Source organism: Poeciliopsis prolifica, unplaced genomic scaffold (genome assembly GCF_027474105.1).
Source record: "Poeciliopsis prolifica strain line A6 unplaced genomic scaffold, Auburn_PproV2 SCAFFOLD001, whole genome shotgun sequence".
Lineage (NCBI taxonomy): Eukaryota > Metazoa > Chordata > Actinopteri > Cyprinodontiformes > Poeciliidae > Poeciliopsis > Poeciliopsis prolifica.
The window spans coordinates 6,008,402-6,029,951 of NW_026562376.1; the positions used below are offsets into that span (position 1 = coordinate 6,008,402).

Sequence of the window (21,550 nt, forward strand, 5' to 3'; positions counted from 1 at the left end):
AACATTGCCTAATTTATACATTATGAGAGTTTCAGACCAGGCTGGAGGAAACCTTTTTACTTGTTCACTTAAACATTTAGTCTTTTTCCGGCCCCCAACATTTCAAAATTTTACATTTGGAAATGTCAATGAATAATGATGAATATAGTACCCTCAAAGCCCCAAATATTGTTTTAAAATATCAATAATCTTTTGTGAGCTTTTAAAGATCCTCTGAAATGATGTTTGTTTGTTTTTACTAACAAATGTACAATGATATTAAAAGGCTGCTGTAATATGACCAACAAAAACCTCAATGAAGAAAAAAAGTATCACGTCCTTTAAGCTGTTTCTATATCAGCGTTGCACATAAGAGACAACAATTTTGAATTATTTTTATTTTTACTCATGTTTAATGGAAGGAATTTGTCTTAACTAGCAGTTTAAATCTAGATAGAAAGATAGATAGTTCCATGTGGAATCCCTCTTGGCTCTGTTTTGAATCTTCTGCGCATGTGCGAGAGGGCGGGGCCTGCTCCGGTTCTCCTCCGTCACAGCCGTTGGTGCTCCGCGGTTGGCAGAAGGGATAGAGCGGAGCAGCGGGACGCACGCGGGGCACCGACGGCTCTCCGAGGGGAGAAAATGACCCAAATATCTGGATAAATGGCGAAGTTCAAGATGAAGTCCAGTCAGCGGTGGCTTATATTTGTTTTGTTTCTCCCTTTATCATGTAAGTTGTGTGTGTGTGTGTTTTTTTTATTGTATCGTTAATGGTGTTTTGCAGCTAATTGGTTTGGGTTGTCATATTATGACCCGTATGTCATATTTCTCTAAAGATGGGAAATTGTTCTGACTAAAATGAATGTGGAAGTTTGGATTTTATTTAAATTGAGCAATTAAAGTTTTATTTCTCTGGGAAAGTTCACTTTTAGCTTATTTATGATAATGTATTATTATTGTGAATAGTAGTAGTACTGTCAATTTGTATTTAAATAAATGCATGAAACAAACATTAATGATATATTGTAGTCTCCTCTAAATCTAGTACATGGTTATTATGTCTTAACATGAACTAATTTAATCAAAATCTCTGAATGGTGTTGTTTGTGATGCCTTTATTCTCCTTTTGTATTTATTTTTTATTTTTTTGCTAATGTTTCCATTCTCTCGCCCTTAGGTGTTTTATGCTTTAGTGAGCTGTCCTTCATCACTGAGCCCAGTGATGTTACAGTACTACCAAAGGATTCTGCTGTGTTGGACTGCCAGGCTCATGGACAGCCTCCAGTCACCATCAAGTGGCTCAAAAATGGAGTTAAGTTGGCAGAAAGTGAACACTTAAGGTTTCTGCCTAATGGCTCCTTGTCCATACCAAAGATAAAGCATACCAAGGAGGATTCAGATGAAGGATTCTACCAGTGCCTCTCCCAAAACAAATATGGAGCAATCCTAAGCCAAAGATCACGTCTGACTATCGCAAGTAAGTGTTGAAAGTAAAAAAAAAACAAAAACATTTTGTGGTTGTTTGCACTCATCTTTGCTGATGTTTAAGCATCGGGGTTGAAGTGCATGGAAGATGGGAAGCAGATGTACCTCTTTTTTTGCATTTTGTAACAAAACCTTTAAAACCAAAGTTTCCATCTTGTTAGGTCATTTATAGGAGCATTTAAGAGATTGTTAAATATAGAAGGGGAGTCCATCCAAAAGCTCATAAATGCTCTATAAATAGACAGCCTATAGCTTGTGTCCTCTCACTGTTTTTTTCTGAAGAAGAGCACTACTTATCCTGTGTTTGAATGTAATATATAAATATCAGTAAAAAGTACAAAACTTTTTCAATCTTAGAGATTAAATCTGTTTGGGATTGTTGCAGGCTATGGTTCTTTGTAACAGCAGAATGGCCTGCAACACTGAGGAATTTGTGAATGGACATTTGCCTTTCAGCTTTTGTTTGGAGTGCCCCTGACTGGTCCACAAGAAAAGACTAGATTTCGGGGGGTTTGTTTGTCCACATATCAGTGGACAAGACAGCTGCAGCTATTCAATGAGCCTGGTCTACCGTGCACACTTTTCAAGAGTGTAAGGGAGAGGATATCCCATGGCTGCTGTCATGGAGACTAGATTCAGTGAACTGATTTTGACTCTGCCACGTTTTAGAAAAATATTCTAATGCTCTATATTCTAAAAATTGTTTTAATTAATTATGGGAAAAAGCTGAAGAACATTGATATGCATATTGGTATATCATAGAGAAAACAAAATTGGTGTGTATACTAATATATGTAGTTTTTATTATTTCTCACAATTTTTTACATAGCAACAAAAAAACCTTTTTAGTTTTTGGTATATTGACCAAAAATAATACCAAATTCAAGTTTGAGCCATTCTCATTCAGTGAAAGGGTTAAAGGTTGTCGGTCAGCTGGAGTGGGAGAGTGGAGGATGGGACTACTCTGCGCTCCCCTTCTGTCCAGAGGTCCCAGGGGTCGGGGGTCAGCGCTGGAAAGGCTTTGTGATGTCACAGGCGTGCTGTGGCTGGGGAGCCCCCCCCTGTTGTTCCTCCCACCCTTCAGTCCTTTTCACCGGATCAGGCCCTCTGTTGCCCTGTCAAGGTCGGTGCTTTTGTTGAAGGAAGGCCAGTTTGTCATTGGAACTAAGGGCCCTGACTCTCCACAGTGAGATAAGAAGTTTAGGCTTTTTCAAACACTTTTTGCAGCCATGTAAAGTTCTCCTCTGAGTGGTTCTCCACATTTATGATGTTAGATCAGCATAAAATCCTTGGATATGTACAAAAACAGCAGCTAAATGTATGATTTACCACTACCTTACCATAAGCTGTAAAATGTTATGTCCACATGAAAGAATATTAATAACATTCAAATCAGGACCAATTTCTAGGCCAATCTTTTCCGTCTTCCAACTGGCACCAGTTTGAGGTGATTTTGAGTGGATTGGGGGTTGAGGTGAACTTTGACCTTTTCAGGGAAGCCTTTGTACTGCTCAGCCTAGACATTGATTTGTTCTCTTCAACAGAAGTGACCAAATTAGCAGTTGGGACCCACCCATCACCTGCATCATCAGTCCCAGTTGGTCAGCTACATATCATTTTTAATTTTCTACTACTTATGGTGGACTTTATAATGTTCACCAATCAGTCAAGTTTTGAATAGAAAGAATCCCAGGCTGTTTATGTCTCAATTTTCTGCTCTTGTATGTAAATAAGAATTTTTTTTTGTACAAATATGGAAGAAATACTGTCAAATCCATCTGTACAAGGCTCAAATCTTAGGTCTTAGTTCCACTCATGAGCAGGATTAACATTTATTTTGTCTAATATTAAATTCTAAATGAAATCAGTGCTCTGTAGTTTTGTTATCTGCATGCTTGGGGTTTAAATGTGGAGTTTCAGTGGGAAAACAAGAGTATTGATCTTCTATAACATGATATTGACTTTCTCTCTTTGAGTGAAGGGGGAGGGGAGGAACTTATCACCTTAATGAATGAAGGTCATTGATCATATTGTATTGAGTTGGCCCACTAAAATGTAGGTAGGGGGTTGCTTTTCTCTAGTGACTGCTGAGGGAATTTTTTTGTACGTGCATTAACAAAATATGACTTTCAAATTGTCCTAGCTGTAGTTCACCTATATTTCAAAAGTTTTAAGGTTGAATTATTATAACTTAAATTAAATACATCATTTTTTAAATCTTATTTAATGCAGAAATCACAATAGGAATGGGCAATTATCAAATTATCTGTTGTTTTATTGTAAAAAAAAATAATACTGACAATTGCAAACTCCAAAATCAGATGTAAGACTGACTGAGTTTGTAACTTTCATTATTTGAACAATTTTTAGTTCCAATAGATCATCAAAAAAGGTTGTATTTTTTTCAAAATATGATCGAAAGCAATTAATCTGTAATGTTTAGCACCAATGAGAGCAAATATTTTAGTGAAAATCTTCACTAAAAACAGCTCAAATGTTTGAGCAACATTTGAGCTGTATGACATGTAAGATTTACAACAAACAATTTATTAACTTTTACTCAGTTTACAAATACATTTTAGATTTTAAGTTCTTTCTTTGTTTTTTATTTAAATTCTAGATATATCTCAGTAATGTCATCCAGATTGTACAGGTCTCAGATAGGATTTGAAATATTAACATGGGAGTAAAGTAAGAAAATAAAAATAGAAAGAGAAAGCATGTTCTCCCTATAAAAAGTGTTCCCTGCCAAGCAAAAATGTAATTGGAAAAGGAAAAGGCAGTGTTGCCTTCCATCTACGTTGCCTGTAAATATGGTTGAAAAGACAAAAGGTGGAAAACTATCCATATAAGAAATTCAATATTGCTTAATGTAGCTGCTTGCAATGCTTTTTAAGCAAAGCGGATTGATTAGTTTTTATCTATAATGATGCATCATTCACTGTCATTCTTCAATTGATCCATGGATTGGCCAGCTAGTCACAACGGGGAAACTGTTCATCATCTGCACAAAAGCAGGTGGTGTCCTAAAGAGATCATTTTCTCTCATAAGATCAGAACATCCATCAAATTTAAGCCATGGTTTGCACAAACAAAGTATTGCACATTTTAAAATTAGAGTGAGAGTGACTAATAGTTATTCGATGGTGAAACATCTATTTGTTGTTGTCACAGGTATCACAGAGTTTGAGTCGCATCCCGTGTCCTTAGTGGTATCTGAAGGTTCAGTGGCACGATTCTCCTGCGCTGTCACGTCCAGTCCGCCTGCCACCATCACCTGGGAGTTTAACCAAAGCACCCTGCCTCTCCAGACGGACAGGTTCATGCATAACACTGATCTTCTTTTCACAGCAACATGCTCCTCTATTTTCTCTAGTTTGACCCTCATTTTACTTTCTCGTCTTCCCAGACTTACGGTTTTGCTGAATGGAGTTCTTCAGATTCATAACGTTCGTCTGGAAGATGTTGGAAGGTATCGGTGTGTTGCTACTAACATCGGCAGCCGTTTAAAAAGTAGAGAAGCCACACTCACAGTTCACAAAGGTAAAGTAATTGCATTAACAGAACTTCCACATTGAGGACAGGTAATTTAATGTCAACATTTCTGCTTCTTAATGAAGATGGAGGCCGTAAACCACCCCAGAGACCCAGAATCATCGCTGGACCTCAAAACGTAACAGTGTCCCTACACCACACTGTGGTACTGGAGTGTGTGGCCACAGGCAACCCCTCACCCATCATCTCCTGGAGCCGAGCCGACAGTAAACCCATAGATGTTTACAACGCCAAAGTACTGGGAAATGGGAATTTGGTTATCACTGACGTTAACGCGAAGCACAGTGGAGTCTACCTCTGCAGGGCCACCACGCCTGGAACACGCAACCACACGACTGCTGCAGCCAACCTCACAGTTCTAGGTATCGTTATCTCTTTAGTTGTTGAGGCAGACATAAACTCCTCTGGCCACAGTTTATGTCTATTTGTAGAACTCAGATGTGGGGAGAGTACCAAAAAAAATTATACTCTAGTAAGTGTAGCATCACTTCAACATAAAAATACAAAGTAGCCATCCAAGAAATGACTAAAGTTACATTTCCAAAAGTAAGAATAGTAATACATCATAATTGCTCAAGTAAAAGTAAAATGTACAGCATAGCAAAAATACTCCTAGTACTTTTTTTAAAGTAAATCCATCTTGTTATAACTGTAATACTGCATAAGCCATGATATAATGGAACATGTTAACTTATTTCTAGTGAATTCACACAAAATCTGCCTTATAAGCAGATTTATTGTTTAGCTGGTAAGAATTAGACTCATTAGTTTTCTGATGTACATCTGTTTCAGTGCCACCTACCATCGTTGAGAGACCTGAGAGTCAGACTCGTCCACGAGCCGGCACTGCCCGCTTCATGTGCCAGGCAGAAGGAGTTCCCCCACCTCGCATCCGCTGGCTGAAGAACGGGGAAGAGGTTCACCTAAATGGGAGAATAAAGATGTACAACAGGCATGTTGCACTGAGATGGTCAGATGCTTTCATCCAGGGGTGTCCTAACGTTTTGCAAAATGGGCCACAATCCCAAAGTTAAAAATATACATGGCGCATATTGTTTTTCTGACTTGGAACAGTTTTTTTTTTATATAAGTTCATCAACAAAATTAAACATGTATTATTTTAATAAAACAAAATGACATCTATTTTTGTCATAAGAAAAGGTGGACAGTTTTATAACTTTTTGGTTTATTTGATCGACAGAATCTTTTAGTCTATCCCAGCAACAAAAAAACAAAAAAAGTGTCTTTTTTTAAAGTAAAAAGTTGATTGATGTTTATAGCTACTTACAAGAAAATAAAAATTAAAAGTACCTAACACTTTCCATTACAGAATAATTAAATTTAATTCTTGTGCTAAGAAATTATAAAATGTTCCCACTGGGAGCTCAAATTTGTAGTATTCTTGAACTGCAGTCGGGGGGCCACACAAAGATAAATGCACTATTCTTTTCTGATGTTTCTCTTTCTTCATTCACAGTAAACTGGTGATCACCCAGATTATCCCTGAAGATGACGCCATCTATCAGTGCATGGCAGAGAACGAACAGGGTTCTGTGCTGTCCTTGGCTCGCCTTATTGTCGTCATGTCTGAGGACAGGCCCAGTGCACCGAGGAACATCCATGCTGAAACCATTTCAAGCTCTGCCATCTTACTGGCCTGGGACAGACCGTTGTACAATGCAGACAAAGTGATAGCCTACTCCATCCACTACATGAAGGCCGAAGGTGAGACTGAGATAAAGATGGTAGTCCTGGACTATGAGGGACGAAAGTGTGAAAAGTCGCAAGATCACATTCAGCTGTAGTGAAATTGACCTCCCTTATGTGTTACTAGTTGTGTTGTAGAGGACCATCTGTTCGGGCTGCACAGGGCAAAGGTCAAGGAGGACTCAGAATGGCAACTTTACTTAAATAACAACAGGCCTAGTCGATGTATTTGTCCATTCCCGCAGCTCATTCTGAACTCCCCTCAATGGACAGTGTTGCCTCTGAACATACATTTTTACTAACTACAAATGTAGGAAGATAAATCTTAGCCCTGAAATGATCAATTGCATTGCAATTGTTACCAGAGAATGCAGCCTCAAAACAGACCAACATATATAGAGGAGCAATTAAGCCAAAACTGTAAAAAAAAAAATTCATTTTGCACTTGTCTGTAAATATGTTTTACACAGAACTCCTTAAGTGGAATAGTTTTAGCTACAACTGGCTCATATTCTGTAAAAAACACAAAATATCCCATTAATCACCTTTTGCTATCTAATTATTAACCGGTTAATGCAAAGATTTATCAATCTATAAATGATAATGCGTGCAGAAAAGGAATGCTATGTTGTTGCATTTTAGGCAATAAAATGTTCATTCACTTATTTATAAAGGGAACTGAATTACTTATTTGCATCTTTTAATGTATTTTGAAAATTGTTTAAAGAAAGGTTTAATGCAGATTGTGCCATTTGTATCCAGTAAATTGATTACTAGTCTGAATAATCGATAGAATAGTCAATTTCTACAATAAGTTTCTACAATAGTTGCAGTCCTGGATATTTCACATACCACTCTCTATATCTATTACACAGAAACGCTATAAAAAGAAGAAGTTTAATCAAGAAGTTAAAAGAAGTTTATCAAGTATTTCTGAGGATCTCCATTGGAAATTTCGTCTCTTTTAAAAGCTGTAAGTCATAACTTAAATCTGTTTGCTAAGATACTGTGCAATTTATTGTATTTCAGGTCTGAACAACGAAGAGTATCAGGTTGTCATTGGCAATGACACAACCAGCTACATCATCGATGACCTTGAACCCGCTCGAAACTACAGCTTCTACATCGTGGCTTATATGCCGATGGGAGCAAGTCGTATGTCCGACCAAGTCAGTCAGCATACTCTGGAAGACGGTAAGTGCGTTCTGAGATTTTTAGCAACAAATCGCTGCAGCTGTTGAGCTACACGCCTGTGATGATTGAATCTGAAGCTTTACAAACTGATGTCCTGCATGTTTGCAGTACCTCTGCGTACTCCGGAGCTCACGCTGACCAGTCACAGTTCAACCGACATCCATGTGAGTTGGCAGCCTCTGCCTGCCAAGATCAGCCGCGGGCGAGTGTTGGCCTACAGACTCTCCTACCGCACGGCTGTGGACGACACCATCATAAATATGGAGCTACCACAGAACGGCACCGAATACCTGCTAGAGGGCCTGCAGCCTGACACTATTTACCTGCTCCGTATTGCTGCAGCCACGCGTGTGGGTTGGTGTGAGCCCTCACCGTGGACCTCACATCGTACACCAAAGATCTCAAGCAGCAAAGGTAATCCTGCCAAAAGACAGACTAAAATATGAAATTGGTTCACCTTTTATGGCTTTATGTAACAGCTTTGCTTATATTTCTAATCAAGAAAGTATTCAAATTTGAATTCAAAGGGAGATATCTTATACAAAGCTTGCTTTATTTTTTCTTTGTGATGTTTCTGCCTCTTTGGTTTTGGAAAACCAGGAGGTTGACCAGACGTCGTGCCTGGTGTTTGGCATATGATTAGTTTGCTCTTGTAGCATTGTCCCATACTCTTTGTGCTGGTTCCCCACAAACCTTTGGCTCCCGGGCTGTCAGGGATGTTAGAGTGGCCTCTGTCACGGATCATAAAGATCGCAAGATCACATAGGCCTCTACGAGAGGGAAAGAATTACCCATTTTAATGACATACTCGGATGGGGGAGGTTTTTGTCCTCCAAAGTAACATTTTATCTGAAAAAGTTGTTAATATTCAATAGCCTTCGTATTTTGGTGAAGTGCAGAAATGATTTCTACTGTACCAGTCTTGTAGATTATTAAATTTTTTGGTTTTTGAATATTCTTTTTTCACCAATTAGCTTCTCATTTCATTAGAATAGTTCACTTCACCCAGAGCCACCACTTTGTTTGGCAAGCGTGTTTTACAACTTCTGTTTATTTGGACTTTGAGTGACTTTAAGTTGGTCCTTCAAGTCCAAATGACAATGAAGTCGTAATAATACAAGACTTAATCAGAATAAAGTTGTGATGTTAGGAGAATGAAGTAGTAATTTTATAATAAATCTAACATGTAATATAACAAAAAAATTTATGAGAAATGTTGAGCATCTTGTGAAATTACACTTTTGATATCAGTTTTACAAATAAGGAAAAACAATCTTTTAACACATCAGCATCAAATTGTTATCAGTAGCAGGACTTTGAAACGACTGAGTTTATTTTGATGATTCTAGAAGTTTTTTTCTCATAATGCAACATTTTCTTGTAATGTCAAGATGTCCTGGTAGAATTGTGTCTATTCTGCTAATTGTATCACTATATTCTGGTAATTGAAAAAAAGAATTCTCCTACTACTCTGTCATCCAACTCACAGAAGGGATGATTGAAATAAAATCCACTTTCTGAATATATTTTTTGCCAGTTGTAATTCTTTCTTACAAGAGAGAACAAGAGATAAAAAAAAATCTGATTTTATCTTTATGCCACATTGTTCATCTCTACCTTGTAGTTTGTGATTGTCTTTTTTCTTGAGCTCTGTTAAAATCTACAGCTGATCTCGTGTTTCCTCTGTCTGACCCCTCTCAGTGCCTCCAGCCCCTGTTTTGCAACTTGAGGCACTTAACTGCACCTCTGTCAGAGCACGTTGGCACACCTCCCCAGATCCTGTGGCGGTTCTGGGTTTCCGGCTGTGTTACCACGAGGAAGGCCAGCCGGAGCAGCCGAGCATCTTGCTGCAGGCTGAGACTTACATCCACACAATTGGTGGCCTTGGTGAGTAGAGACATAGGCTTAATTTAGCTACTTTTTGTGACTTTCTGTCAATTAAACGGAGAGTGAGTGATGCGTTCTCACTTAGATGGATCTTTTCTGCATGACCTAATTTGATTCAGTGGGCAGTTGGATGCTGCATTTGCATTCTGGGCCTCTGTCCTGATCAATATGGGCTGACCTCTCTTGTCTAACCCGGAGACTTCCCCCAGTTTTGCCTTAGTGTTGTGTGAAATCAGGCTCACAGGGTTAGAGGTCAGTAACCAGATGTCCCTCCCACCACCGATTCCCATCCCCAGGTTTGCCTAATTATGCATAGCCATTGTGTTTTGTCCTGGGCCAGATCTGCTCTGTTAGGACCGGTGCCACTACCTCCCTTCAGCTGGATGCAAACAAAGACCCCAGGGATAGACCAGAGCTGGACCGAGCCACTGACCTCTAGCTATGAGACAGCAGACTTGGCTTTAGCTCCCTGCCCCCATTGGTCATCTGTGCTGTTCATGTAAATAACCAGCAGCTTCTCCATATGCAACATCAACCAGAACTAGACTAAGAGAAAGAATAAGACACCATTTGCAATTTGTTGTCCTTAAATCTGAATGTACCAGGGTGTTTGTGCATTTGTAAGAAGTCTTAAAAGCAAAAATAAAGGCTTTGTAAATGTTTTAAATTAATTTAAAAAGTGAGTTGGGCTTATTAATCATGTCCTTGGCAGGACTCACTTAATTGTGAGTTTGTGCAAATTTATTTCCTTTTGGCTGGATGATGTTGGTACATTTCTATGGAGATACAGGACTAAAATCCCATTGATAATGGTCTGAGAAAGGTCTTAAATCTGAGTGGTGAAACCTGCAGAATCCCTTTATATTGCTCAGTTCTGACCACCCCAGTAGATTTTCATTAAATTTAGAAAGTATTAGATATTTTTTTGTCAGTAATCACCAATCTAATAGTCTTTTGTTTCATATTTAATACATCTCCTTCTATGCTGTTGCATCAAGTTTAATGTTGTAATCAAGGCCAGTGGCAGAGGGGAGAGAGAATGGGAAAGAAGGGAACAAAAGGGGCCCACCTCCCATCCCACAACCTTACGCCCAGATTCCTTCTGTTCCATGTTGGCCTGGCTCGGTGACCCCAATAAAACTCCCCTGAAGTCCCCTGGGCCCAGGATCCCAGCAGCTGAGCACTGCCCATGGCCCAGCCCTCAGACAGGCCTGGACACTCTGCTGTCATTGGTCAATACCTTCAGGCTGACCTTTCACACTAGAGGCATAAAGCAAACCCAGTGCTCTTTAAAGCATCCTGATTTAAGGTCTTGGCTGGTGGTAGTTTTTCAAGTTGAAACATGTTTTTCAAGCCTGTTATGTATAATACTTCCTTTACTGTTGTGGATTCCATGTCTTCATCTATTGCTGTTCCTGTGACATTTTATGATTTTTTTTTACATGTTTCATTGGTGGAGCTTTTGGCTCTCTGATCTTTCTCATGCTCCTCTCAAAGAACAGCACATGACAAATGAGAGGTTGGGCTAACAAAGGAGGCCATGTATTGTCCATACTCGGCCACTTAATGACCTGCTAAATCGCATGGTCTCTCGCTTTTTTGGCTTAATTTTCTTGTGTCCGTCTTCTTTATATTGCTCTGCTGCTTGTTAGTAATTTGATGGGCTTTCACCGATTTTTGCACAAAAGCTTCATTGTTGTTGTCTGGCATCGCTGGGCTTTTATCTAGATAGACTTAGCTATTTTTTTGTTTGCATTTCAGATCCAAGGAGAAAATACCATGTCAAAATTCTGTCTATCAGCAAAGTTGGAGATGGTTATCAGACAGACCGAACAATTAGCACTCCAGGATGTGTTTGTAAGTAAAACCATTCAGACAACAACTCTGTCTGGATCTTCTACTCATCTTTTTTATTTAATTAAACGCGATTTCTGTTTGAATCATTCAGCGGCCAGAGACCAGTCGTCCGCAGCTCCTCCCCCTCCACATCAAGTTACTGTATTGACCAGCAATTCATCCACGATGTCCCTTCGGTGGAGTCGGCCTGCTTTTTCCTCCGGAAAGGCTGTTAGCTACACAGTCCGCTGTACGCCTGTGGGCACACATGATGTCTCCGCCATCCGCTACATACAAACGTAAGACTTTCCCTGCAACAAACGATTATTTCAGTTATCAATTAATCTTATCGATCAGTCAAATAAAGAAATTGGCACATTCTTCAGATTTTTCATTTAAGCCTTTTTATTGATTATTAGGAATACACGAAAAGATGCAAGTAAACAAATAACTAACTTCCTTTTTAAAAAATGTATATGTATTTTGTCACTTAAAATGGAATAACATAACATTTTTGTGTGTATACTTAATTATTTGTAGCAGTTTACTCGTCAGTCTGTTTATTATTTTCGGTTTAACCGATTAATAAATGGGCAGCAACAGGTGCTTAATACCAGATTTTTTTTTTTTTACAGAATTTAAAGCTAAAATGACACTTCAGGAATTTTGATTAGAACATATTTACAGACAGGAGTTTTTTTTTTTAATCTTAAATGCAAAATGTATTTATTTTTGCAGTTTTGGCCTAATTACTGCTCTGAATATGTTGCTCTTTCAGCAAATGTCATTTTATTTTAGTTTGCTTACTCTAACAATTAATTGATTACTAAACCATTTTGTTGCAGTTAATCTGATTAATCGTTTCAGCGTAGAAGAAATACATCTCATGTTTCCTTAAAATGTAATTAATAACGTGCTAGGGATGATTGTTTTTCTTCACAGAACCAAGCAGAGTGTTATGGTTCAGGATCTGATTCCAAACACTCGATATGAGTTTGTCGTGCGTCTCCATGTGGATCAGATGTCGAGTTCCTGGAGCTCTGTTGTTTACCACCAGACTCTGCCTGCAGGTAATTAATTAAACATACAAACGCAGCATCATTTCACCATAACTCTGTCGTGAGGAGTTGTTATTAAACTTCTCAGTAATGACAGGTGATAAGAACTTTTAATGCTCTTTGTGCAGCGCCGAGCCGCCCGCCCGCTGGAGTCCGAGTAACTCTGATTGAGGATGACACCGCACTGGTGTCCTGGAGGGAGCCCACTGAGCCAAATTTGGTGGTTACACACTACACCATTTTATACGCTTCACAGCAAGCTTGGATGGCTGGACAGTGGCAAAGAATACAGAGAGAGGGTGAGTAGGCCTTCATAGCAGGTTACACACTAAATAATGGCAGAACAACACCTTTATCTTGTGTAATTAGTAGTAGATAGATAATGCAGCATAAGATCATTTTGATTAATCAGATAACTGCCTCTTTTTGCAGATTTTTCATTCAAATACTTAAGCTTATTTTATACAATATGAGAAATGCATTAAAAAAAACAAATAATGAAATTCCTTTAAATAAGAAAATAAACATTTTCTTACCCAAAATGTAATTACACAACTTTTGTTAAGTGTATACTTGATCATTTGTGGCAAAGGATGCATCTTCAGCTAAAAAAAATACTTTTATCATCAACATGTGAAAAGCTCAGCAAGGCTGATCTGTTGATTATGTTTTAGATTAACTGAATAATAACTAGACAGAAATGGTGCAAGATTTTTTTTTTGCAGAATTTGAACCCATTGAATCTGAAATTATGCTATTTGAGTAGCTTTTAACCTTAATATAAAAATATATGTATTTCTTGTGCAGCTTTGTCTTAATTGCTGCTTTGAATATGTTGCTATTTCATCAATTGGCCTTTTTCTGAGATTGTATACTCCAGTTAATGATTAGTAATCCTATTACTAAATTGCTTGATGTATATTCCAATAATCAATTATTCTGATTAACTGTTTCTGCCCTGCTTGGAAGCTTGTTAGAGTTTATGGCATCGTGAACTATTTGAGTTACTGGGGCATTTTAAGTAGAAATTTGGTGAATTGTGGCAGTAAACTGGCACAAAACTTATGGCGTAATAAACACAAAAATGGTTCAACAAACATTAAATCCTTTTAGTTAAAAGGTGGTTGTCAATGCTACTTGTTTTGCTTATTTTTTATGTAGTTTATTATCACTTATAATGTTCATTTATGAACTTCTCAATCTGTTTTAATAACAGGGACTCATACGATGGCCTTATTAGAGAAGCTTGAGCCTGGGAATGTCTACCTGGTGAAGATTTGTGCCTCCAACAAAGTAGGCGACGGTCCGTTCTCCAGTGTTGTGGAACTGACGCCAAAGCATGGACACCTTCACCGCAGCAAGAACCCCAGGCACTCCGACGGGTTTTCAGACACAGCAGGTCAGGATCAGAGGCAGAGCACATTTATTTACAATGATTTCTTCAACACAATTTAATGTTCCACCTGTATATTTCACATTCCAGTGTTTTCTGATGGCCTCTACCACATCGACCAGAGGTCTGTGACGGGGATAATGGTTGGTGTGAGCATCGCCTTAACCTGTATCGCCATGTGTGCCTTAATCCTGATCAGCAAGGGCAGACCAAGGTAATTCATTTTATTTAAAAATACTAAAAATAAACCCACACTCCTTTTGGAAGTCTTGATTTATGTGTGTATTTTTATCGTGACACGATTTTTAGAAAATCAGCCAGTCCCAAGGTGATTGCTGTGAGAGCTGCTGAAGGTCCACATCCTGGCATGCCACTTCCTGGTAATTACTGCTTGGAGAATGTTGATGCCCTCCTACCGGCGATCAGTAATCAAATCATAGATCCTAAGGTAAAACAAACAGAACAAAGTGAACTTTTAAACACTTTTCACTCCTGTTAGTCAAACATAAAAACTGTTCTTTCCTTTTTTTCTCAGGATGGATCTGATATTGTCGTAAATAACTGCAGTTCAGCTGCCAGCAAGATTCAAAGCAAGAAGTGGCTGATTTTCAAGAAGGAGATGAGAAATCCACCTGCAAATGATGTAAGTCCAAACATCATCCCAACATTTTTCTCAAAGATGTTTTTCCGATTAGAGGTGGGTGTTATGGACTTCAAGTTATATTGCAATTTTCTGAGGTACTATTGTGATAAAGATAAAAAGTTACAAGAACTTTTTGTTAGTTCTTTTTTAGGTAACTGTCTGGCTGTGTGTTTGTAATTCATTTCTTCACAATAGAAAATAATATTTTACTTGCATGTACAAAAAATGTAAAAGCTACAAGGCGGATTTTTAAAAAAGCCGCTGTGGAGGAGAAGTGAATAAATTAATCAAATACAACACAAATTTATAAGAAACAATCAAAATCAAAAGTTTCAAATTGAAATAATTTTAAATGTTTTGTAATAAAACGAGTGTCACTAGTGGTTTGAAGCGTTGATGGTAGGTTATTCCAAAGTGAGGGCCCTCTATCCTTCAGCGTCCTTTGCTTCATTGCTGCTCTGTCTAATGGGAAGTAAAAGTCATGACATTGTCTTGTTTAGTAAGTGTGAATCGGACACCAGTCACATAAAAAAGCGTGATCCTTAAAATTTTTAAATTTATTGGCACGAACAAATTGGAAAGAATTCTAAATGCACCGATTTATCGGCCAGTCGATTTATCGGCCAATCGATTTATTGGCACCGATTTTCTTAATTTTGACACTTTCATGTAAAGCCGATCTTATCTCCTGATCTTATGTACCTCAGCAAAATCTACTTCTGTCCTCTTTTGCTCTGCTATGAAGAAGGTTTGACCGACAGACCGGCTCATCAGGTTGTCTGCACGTTTGCAGTTAGCAATAGTCGTCCCACTATTGTCGACTCAGAGACTTTCTTGCTATATTTGTTGACGATTCAGACAAAAGATAAACAGGTGTTGGCCAAAATCGTTTTTTAAAGATTGGTAATCGCCGATCAGCCAGAAAACTGCAATCGGAGTACCCTTAATTATAAAACTAACAATCAATTAATTAAAAACTAACAATCAATTAACCCCCCACAGCTTTGGGGGGTTTAAAACATCATTATTTGGAATTTAACAGGCAACAATAAATCAAATCTGTGATAAGAAACTTTTCACAATAATGCCCGCCCTTACTTTCGATTATTTCTTACGTTTGACTGTCTCTCATTAGGCTGAGACAAGAGCCTGTTTGTACGAAACTGGCAAAACCGTCCTGAGGTACGACGACCGGCTCGGCTCGGCTCCTCTGCCCGCTTCGTCTCGGGAGATGATCTACGGACCGCTTCACCCGGAGAGCTCTCAAAGCAGCGAGGGCAGCCAGGAAACTGGTGACTCCGGACACTACTCCAACGAGGAAAGCAATGAAGAACCGAGCAACTCGTCAGCCTCCCAAAGTTCCAGAGCAACATGTGTGGAGTCAGATCACAGCGCTGATCTTAAGCAGTCTGTCAAACTGGAACTAGAGGGAATGTCGGCCCGTCGCGCAGCTCTTGAAGCTTCCTGGTTTAAGGCTCGTCCCCAAGCCGCCTGCTCCTGACCCCTCCAGGCCTGTTTCCACCCTCCACCAGCCAAAGCTACCCCACTTCTACCTCATTCGCTTCCTGAGAAGAGAGACCCTTGAGTATTTCATGACAGAGAGGGGAAATCAGGAACCAGCTGCTGAAACGGAAGAAATGTGGATTCGCTTTGAACGTACCTCAGGATTTTGTATGAATGTTCTTAAAACATTTATTTTCCTCCTTTTTTTACACAACTTTCTACCTGTTTGCGTGTTTGGTATTGTCTGTCCTAACCAAAGCTCACCCATGATGAATGTTTGAAAAGAATGTCAGAATTTACTGTGATACATTTTATTATATTTATTAGAGATGCACCAATCGTGACGATTCGCTTATTGGAAAAAGTTTGGATTTTTGATTTCATCCAATTCTTTCTTGGTGCATATCTAATATTTACTCGTCTACTATTATGGAGGATCTAATGGAGCCGTTTTGGATTAGTAATCTACCTCAGCTTACTCTTAAGAATATACATTACTACCTCCTTTTACCACATGTTCTGCAGTATTACCTCAGACTCAGGGGACAAAGTGAAAAAAAGCTTAATTTCCATGTCAACTTTGTTTTATTTCAGTTTCTGCCTACATGGTTGAAAGTAATTTAGTTTCTCTTCATTTGTCTTTGTCGAAAACATGAAAAGTGCATTACATTTTGCCAAACTATTTTTAGCTTTATGAAATAGTTTTGTTTGGCATTTTGGTACACTGAACTTAAAGCTTTAACATGGCCTTAATGAAGAAAGGGCTTTACATGCTATAGATGGTTAGATCCAAAGACAGAAGAAGAAAAGAGAAACTGCACCCAAAGAGCTTCATTAGAAACTATAAGGCAACCAAAAATATAGCTGATGTCCTTTTGGGATGTGTTTGCCAAAATATTGTTCTCACCAGAGATGTTCCCTTCAACGGTGCTGGTTTCTCTGAGTGATTGTTAATAATGCTTTATTCTGGCGAAAGCTTTAGCACAAGCCTTGTGCTCTGTTTGCCTTCTAGACCATTGCTAAGTGCAGAGGTGATGCCGATGCTATTATCCAAAGAGTTGTTCTGCTTCCTCAGACGGGTGCAGCTTGTTTTATACAGTTGATCCTTGGCATGACCTGGTGAAAAGTACACACACAAGACCAAAGATCCAGTGTGTCCTGCCACTGATGAATGGATTTAATTATTCTAAACTGCGAGAATCATTCATCAGCATTCATTAACTCTGTTGTAAGGATGAAGACTTTGCTTTTGTCCTTTATATTTCCTGTCCAGGTGTGACAGTAAAAAGATTCTGACTATCATAAAGAAAACCCTCTGTGCGAAGAGCAACATAATCAGATTTGTATATCTTTTTAATACAAATAATCCTAACCAAAGGATCTTACAGTCAGTTAATTTAGTGAATTTCTTTGGTTTTCATTTACATTGTACAAAGGAGTTGTATTCAAAGATAATATGGTTTCCGCTGAATTTGGATTCTAGAAAGGCATTTTCTTTTCACACAGTTATTTTTCTATTCTTGGGATGCCAGAAAGTGTTTTGGTGTCTTTTTAACCACTTTGAATTTTAACCTGAATGATTCTTAGGTTCCTTTGGGAAAATTCTGATTTAGATTGTATTTCTTTAGCACAATGTTGTGAACCAAAAACATTTATTGTGATACTTTTCCAAAAATGTCTTCTTTCGGTTTTAGTTAAAGCAGTGTGATGGCTGCTGTAAAATGGCTAAAACTGAAAGCTAATGTTGAAGCCCAACAGGTTTGGAATTTAGACATAGAATGTAGATTTAACTGTTATTTAATTTTTCGGATGTTTTTTTTTTTTTTTAGTAACAGAAAACATCTTCTAAACCAAAGTGAGCAACAAAATATATTATTTTATGGTGTTGAACTGTTGCAACTAGCTTTTTGATACTCAGACTGTTAAAGATTAGATAATAAAATTGTTCTTGGAAAAATATGTAATTTGTGTTTTCTTCTTTTCACCTTGAAAGTAAACTTGAGAAGTAGCCTACAACTAGATTTGATTTATTGTAAGAAGTTATTAGATATTTTGAAAAACTGCTAACTGCTACTACAGAGACAGGAGCATTTAATATAAACCTCTTTGCTATCTTGTAGAAAGCTTCACTGACATCATGTGGTCTTGAAGATGACTAAAACTCCAGATGACATTTGCAAATCATTTTATAGATTTTAGCTAACAAGTATGATATTAATGAGAAAATTAAAATATCTTAAAAAATATTTTATGCTAGAAGCAATAGCAATAAAGAGTTCAGTTACCACTATTTCAAGATCCCAATTTTTACCCTTTGTCCATAAAGTAGGTGTAATTGTTCAATAATAATTCAGCAGAATGAAACTGAACTATTTAATTTAATTTATTTATTTCAACATGTTTTGTTTATTTCATGTAGTTAACTAAAACAAAGAACATCTACACTTCATACACAATAAATATAAAAAATATTACATTAATATATTTTAAATTTTATTTTTTTAAATGTTTTTCTGGGCCAAATAAAATGTAAACAATTTTTCACACTTTTAGTAATATCACAATTTAAAATATATTTCCAATACTGTGTTTTGTGTTCTCAAACTACATTGAAACTCTTACTTTATATTGAAAATAAGATTTCTAGTTAAATATTTTTATTCTGAATATCCCCTAAAAAATTACTTCAAAAACAATTTAATCTCAACTTTTAACTATGATTACTAAAATTAAATCAACTTTTTTCAAACAGCATTTTTTTTCCTCCCTTTTGTAGTTTTTAGAAACAATAAAACTCCAAGAAAGTCAGAAGTTGAAGGTCCAACCAGCAGGGGGCAGCAGAGTTTTAATAGAGGCGGTGGCTGCTGTCATTCTGGAACAAGAAGAAAAAGGAAGCGACGGCTCGGTCTTGTTTTGTTTAGCTGCTACACGCAGCTAATCTCGGTGCCGAAATGCGCATCGAAAAGTGTTATTTCTGTTCGGGACCAGTGTATCCCGGACATGGAGTCATGTTTGTACGGAACGACTGTAAGGTAGGGTTCAGTTTATCTGTCCGAAAAGTAAAGTTAATTCAGGAAACGTAAATGTTAAGAGTTGTTGGGGCAATTAGCTGGATGATAAATCGCTCACGTGGTAACCAAATCAGCGAAAGCGGAAAACGATGTATATACATTTGATCAGCTGTACTTAAGACAACCAGATGAATTTGAAATTGATTCTAAAACCGATGTCTAGTTTGTAAGTGATTAATACTTAACAGAATACAATACTGTCTTGGCCTGAGCTTTGGGCCTCGTTTTTATCGTGACAGTGTAAGTGCGCCCTCTAGCGTTGGGAGAAAAAAACACAACGACCAGGAGCTGAAATGTAAAACTCGATGCTTTATTTTTATAGAATCTGTCGATGTTGACTGTAAAATTGGTGTGTGCTTTGTTAAAATGTTACACAGATTAATAATTGTTTTGGTATTTTATAATATTATTATTATGGATATTATAATGTAAAATTATAATGAATGACAATTGTCCCAGCACTTGCAGCCGTAGCAAATATGTACCTTAATAACGCCAATCTTCAAAAAAAAGTAAAGCAAGGAATGCAATTCACAGTGGATCATTTAAATTACACATTTTTATGTGAAACATGAAATAGTAAAAAAAAATTTAATACATTTTATTCAGACTAAGAATGCAGTATATTGAGATGCAGTCATCACATGAAGGCATCCATAATCAAAATATTTGGTTTGCCTTAACATTTGAATTGTATGTAAATATTTATTTCAGTATGTATTTCAGCTGCCATGCAATAAAATTATACTTTCTGATATTACATTTGGCCTTTTTGATAAATTCCACAATTGACAAATAATAATGAAGATGCAAAAGAAGTTGAGTTGAGTGGACTGGAAATTACAATGTGGGTTAATTATAATCTGCATTGCTATCTTAGTTTGTAATAACATCACTTTGTCACTAATTGTGACATTTTACCCTTTGTTGTCTGAAAAACAATCAACATGGCCTTAATGAAGAAAGGGCTTTACCTCTCACCTGTTCATGATAACCCTTTGTTGTCTGAAAAACAATCAAATCTTTTTGCTGAAAAATGCAAAAAATATGTACATTTTTAAAATCTCTTTGTTGGGACCACAATAGTTGGGGATAATTTGTCTTGACATAATGAAGCATCTCAATTACATACAGGCCTTCAGTTTAATTGTCCTCTCTCTGTCTTATTTAAAAATCAGATGTTCAGATTCTGCAAATCAAAATGCCACAAGAACTTCAAGAAGAAGCGTAACCCAAGAAAGACAAGATGGACCAAAGCTTTCAGAAAGGCTGCTGGAAAAGAGTTGACTGTGGTAAGATGCTCAATTGAGTTTTGATTATTTATTAAACAAAAAATATCTAGTAGTCCTATTTCTTACCCCGAAATATTTTGTTTTTCGTCTTTAAGGACAATGCTTTGGAGTTTGAGAAACGCAGAAATATTCCAGTGAAATATAACCGGCAACTTTGGGACAAGACAGGTAAAGTTTTTGCTTTTTCTAATTAAAAAAAAAACATTTTTTTGTTATGAGACTGGAACAGTTATATTTTAATATTTTATTACTTTCTTAGTTGAGGCAATGAAGAAGGTGGAGGAAATAAAAGTGAAACGACAGGCAAGATTTATCATGAACAGGTGAGAGGTTGATTTCTTTTTCATATTACAGCTGCTATTTTTTGTGCTTATAAATGTTATAAAGATATTTTTTGGTTCTTTGCTGCAGATTAAAGAAGGGCAAACAGCTGGAGAAAGAAGAGGCCATCACCGAAGTCAAGAAAAATATTCACCTTATCAAAGCTCCACATGCAGGTAAAACTTTGGTTTCTGTAATTTTCATTAAAGTTATGTTTTTGTTTTTCATATATATATATATATTTAAATGTGACATAAATGATAAAAAATGTGCAGCTTTGTTAGGAGAAAGAAAGCTTTATATTCAAGAATTAAGGGTTCAGTGAGAATGTGTGTTCTTACATTCTCACTGTTTTTACAGGCAAAGCCAAGCAGCTGGAAGACAAAATGGTGCAGAGGTTACAAGAAGATGTGGAAATGGGGGATGAAGATGATTAACTTAAAACTCTGTCGTTGTTTTGTTTCATTGCTTAAACTTGGCTCCTTCATTTTATCTGCAGTTTATATTTCCAGAAATAACATTAGACACAGTTATAATGGACATGTTTTCTTTTTCTTTTTAAAATAAAATAGATCCATAGCTGTCTGTCAATTTCTTCTGTGTTTAAAAATATCTTACATCAATGT

At 37.3% G+C, this 21,550-nt stretch overlaps 2 protein-coding genes across 2 annotated transcripts; both read left to right on the top strand.

Annotated features, from left to right (window-relative positions):
* Positions 1 to 607: 607 nt before the first annotated feature.
* Positions 608 to 18,188, top strand: LOC129372470 (protogenin B-like). The gene is made up of 19 exons (XM_055049853.1): positions 608 to 709; positions 1,157 to 1,456; positions 4,639 to 4,783; positions 4,874 to 5,007; positions 5,085 to 5,381; positions 5,812 to 5,971; positions 6,497 to 6,744; positions 7,756 to 7,920; positions 8,029 to 8,334; positions 9,622 to 9,807; positions 11,569 to 11,664; positions 11,756 to 11,942; positions 12,586 to 12,713; positions 12,830 to 13,000; positions 13,918 to 14,100; positions 14,185 to 14,308; positions 14,404 to 14,542; positions 14,630 to 14,737; positions 15,873 to 18,188. Exons 1-19 carry the CDS (start codon positions 643 to 645, stop codon positions 16,236 to 16,238), a joined length of 3,510 nt encoding a protein of 1,169 aa, XP_054905828.1. The 5' UTR covers positions 608 to 642; the 3' UTR covers positions 16,239 to 18,188.
* A 943-nt stretch (positions 18,189 to 19,131) lies between these two features.
* On the top strand, positions 19,132 to 21,503 carry rsl24d1 (ribosomal L24 domain containing 1). Its single transcript, XM_055049470.1, has 6 exons — positions 19,132 to 19,272; positions 20,490 to 20,603; positions 20,699 to 20,771; positions 20,863 to 20,926; positions 21,015 to 21,100; positions 21,285 to 21,503. The coding sequence occupies exons 1-6, from the start codon at positions 19,192 to 19,194 to the stop codon at positions 21,359 to 21,361; spliced, it is 495 nt and encodes a 164-aa protein (XP_054905445.1). The 5' UTR covers positions 19,132 to 19,191; the 3' UTR covers positions 21,362 to 21,503.
* Positions 21,504 to 21,550: the final 47 nt, after the last annotated feature.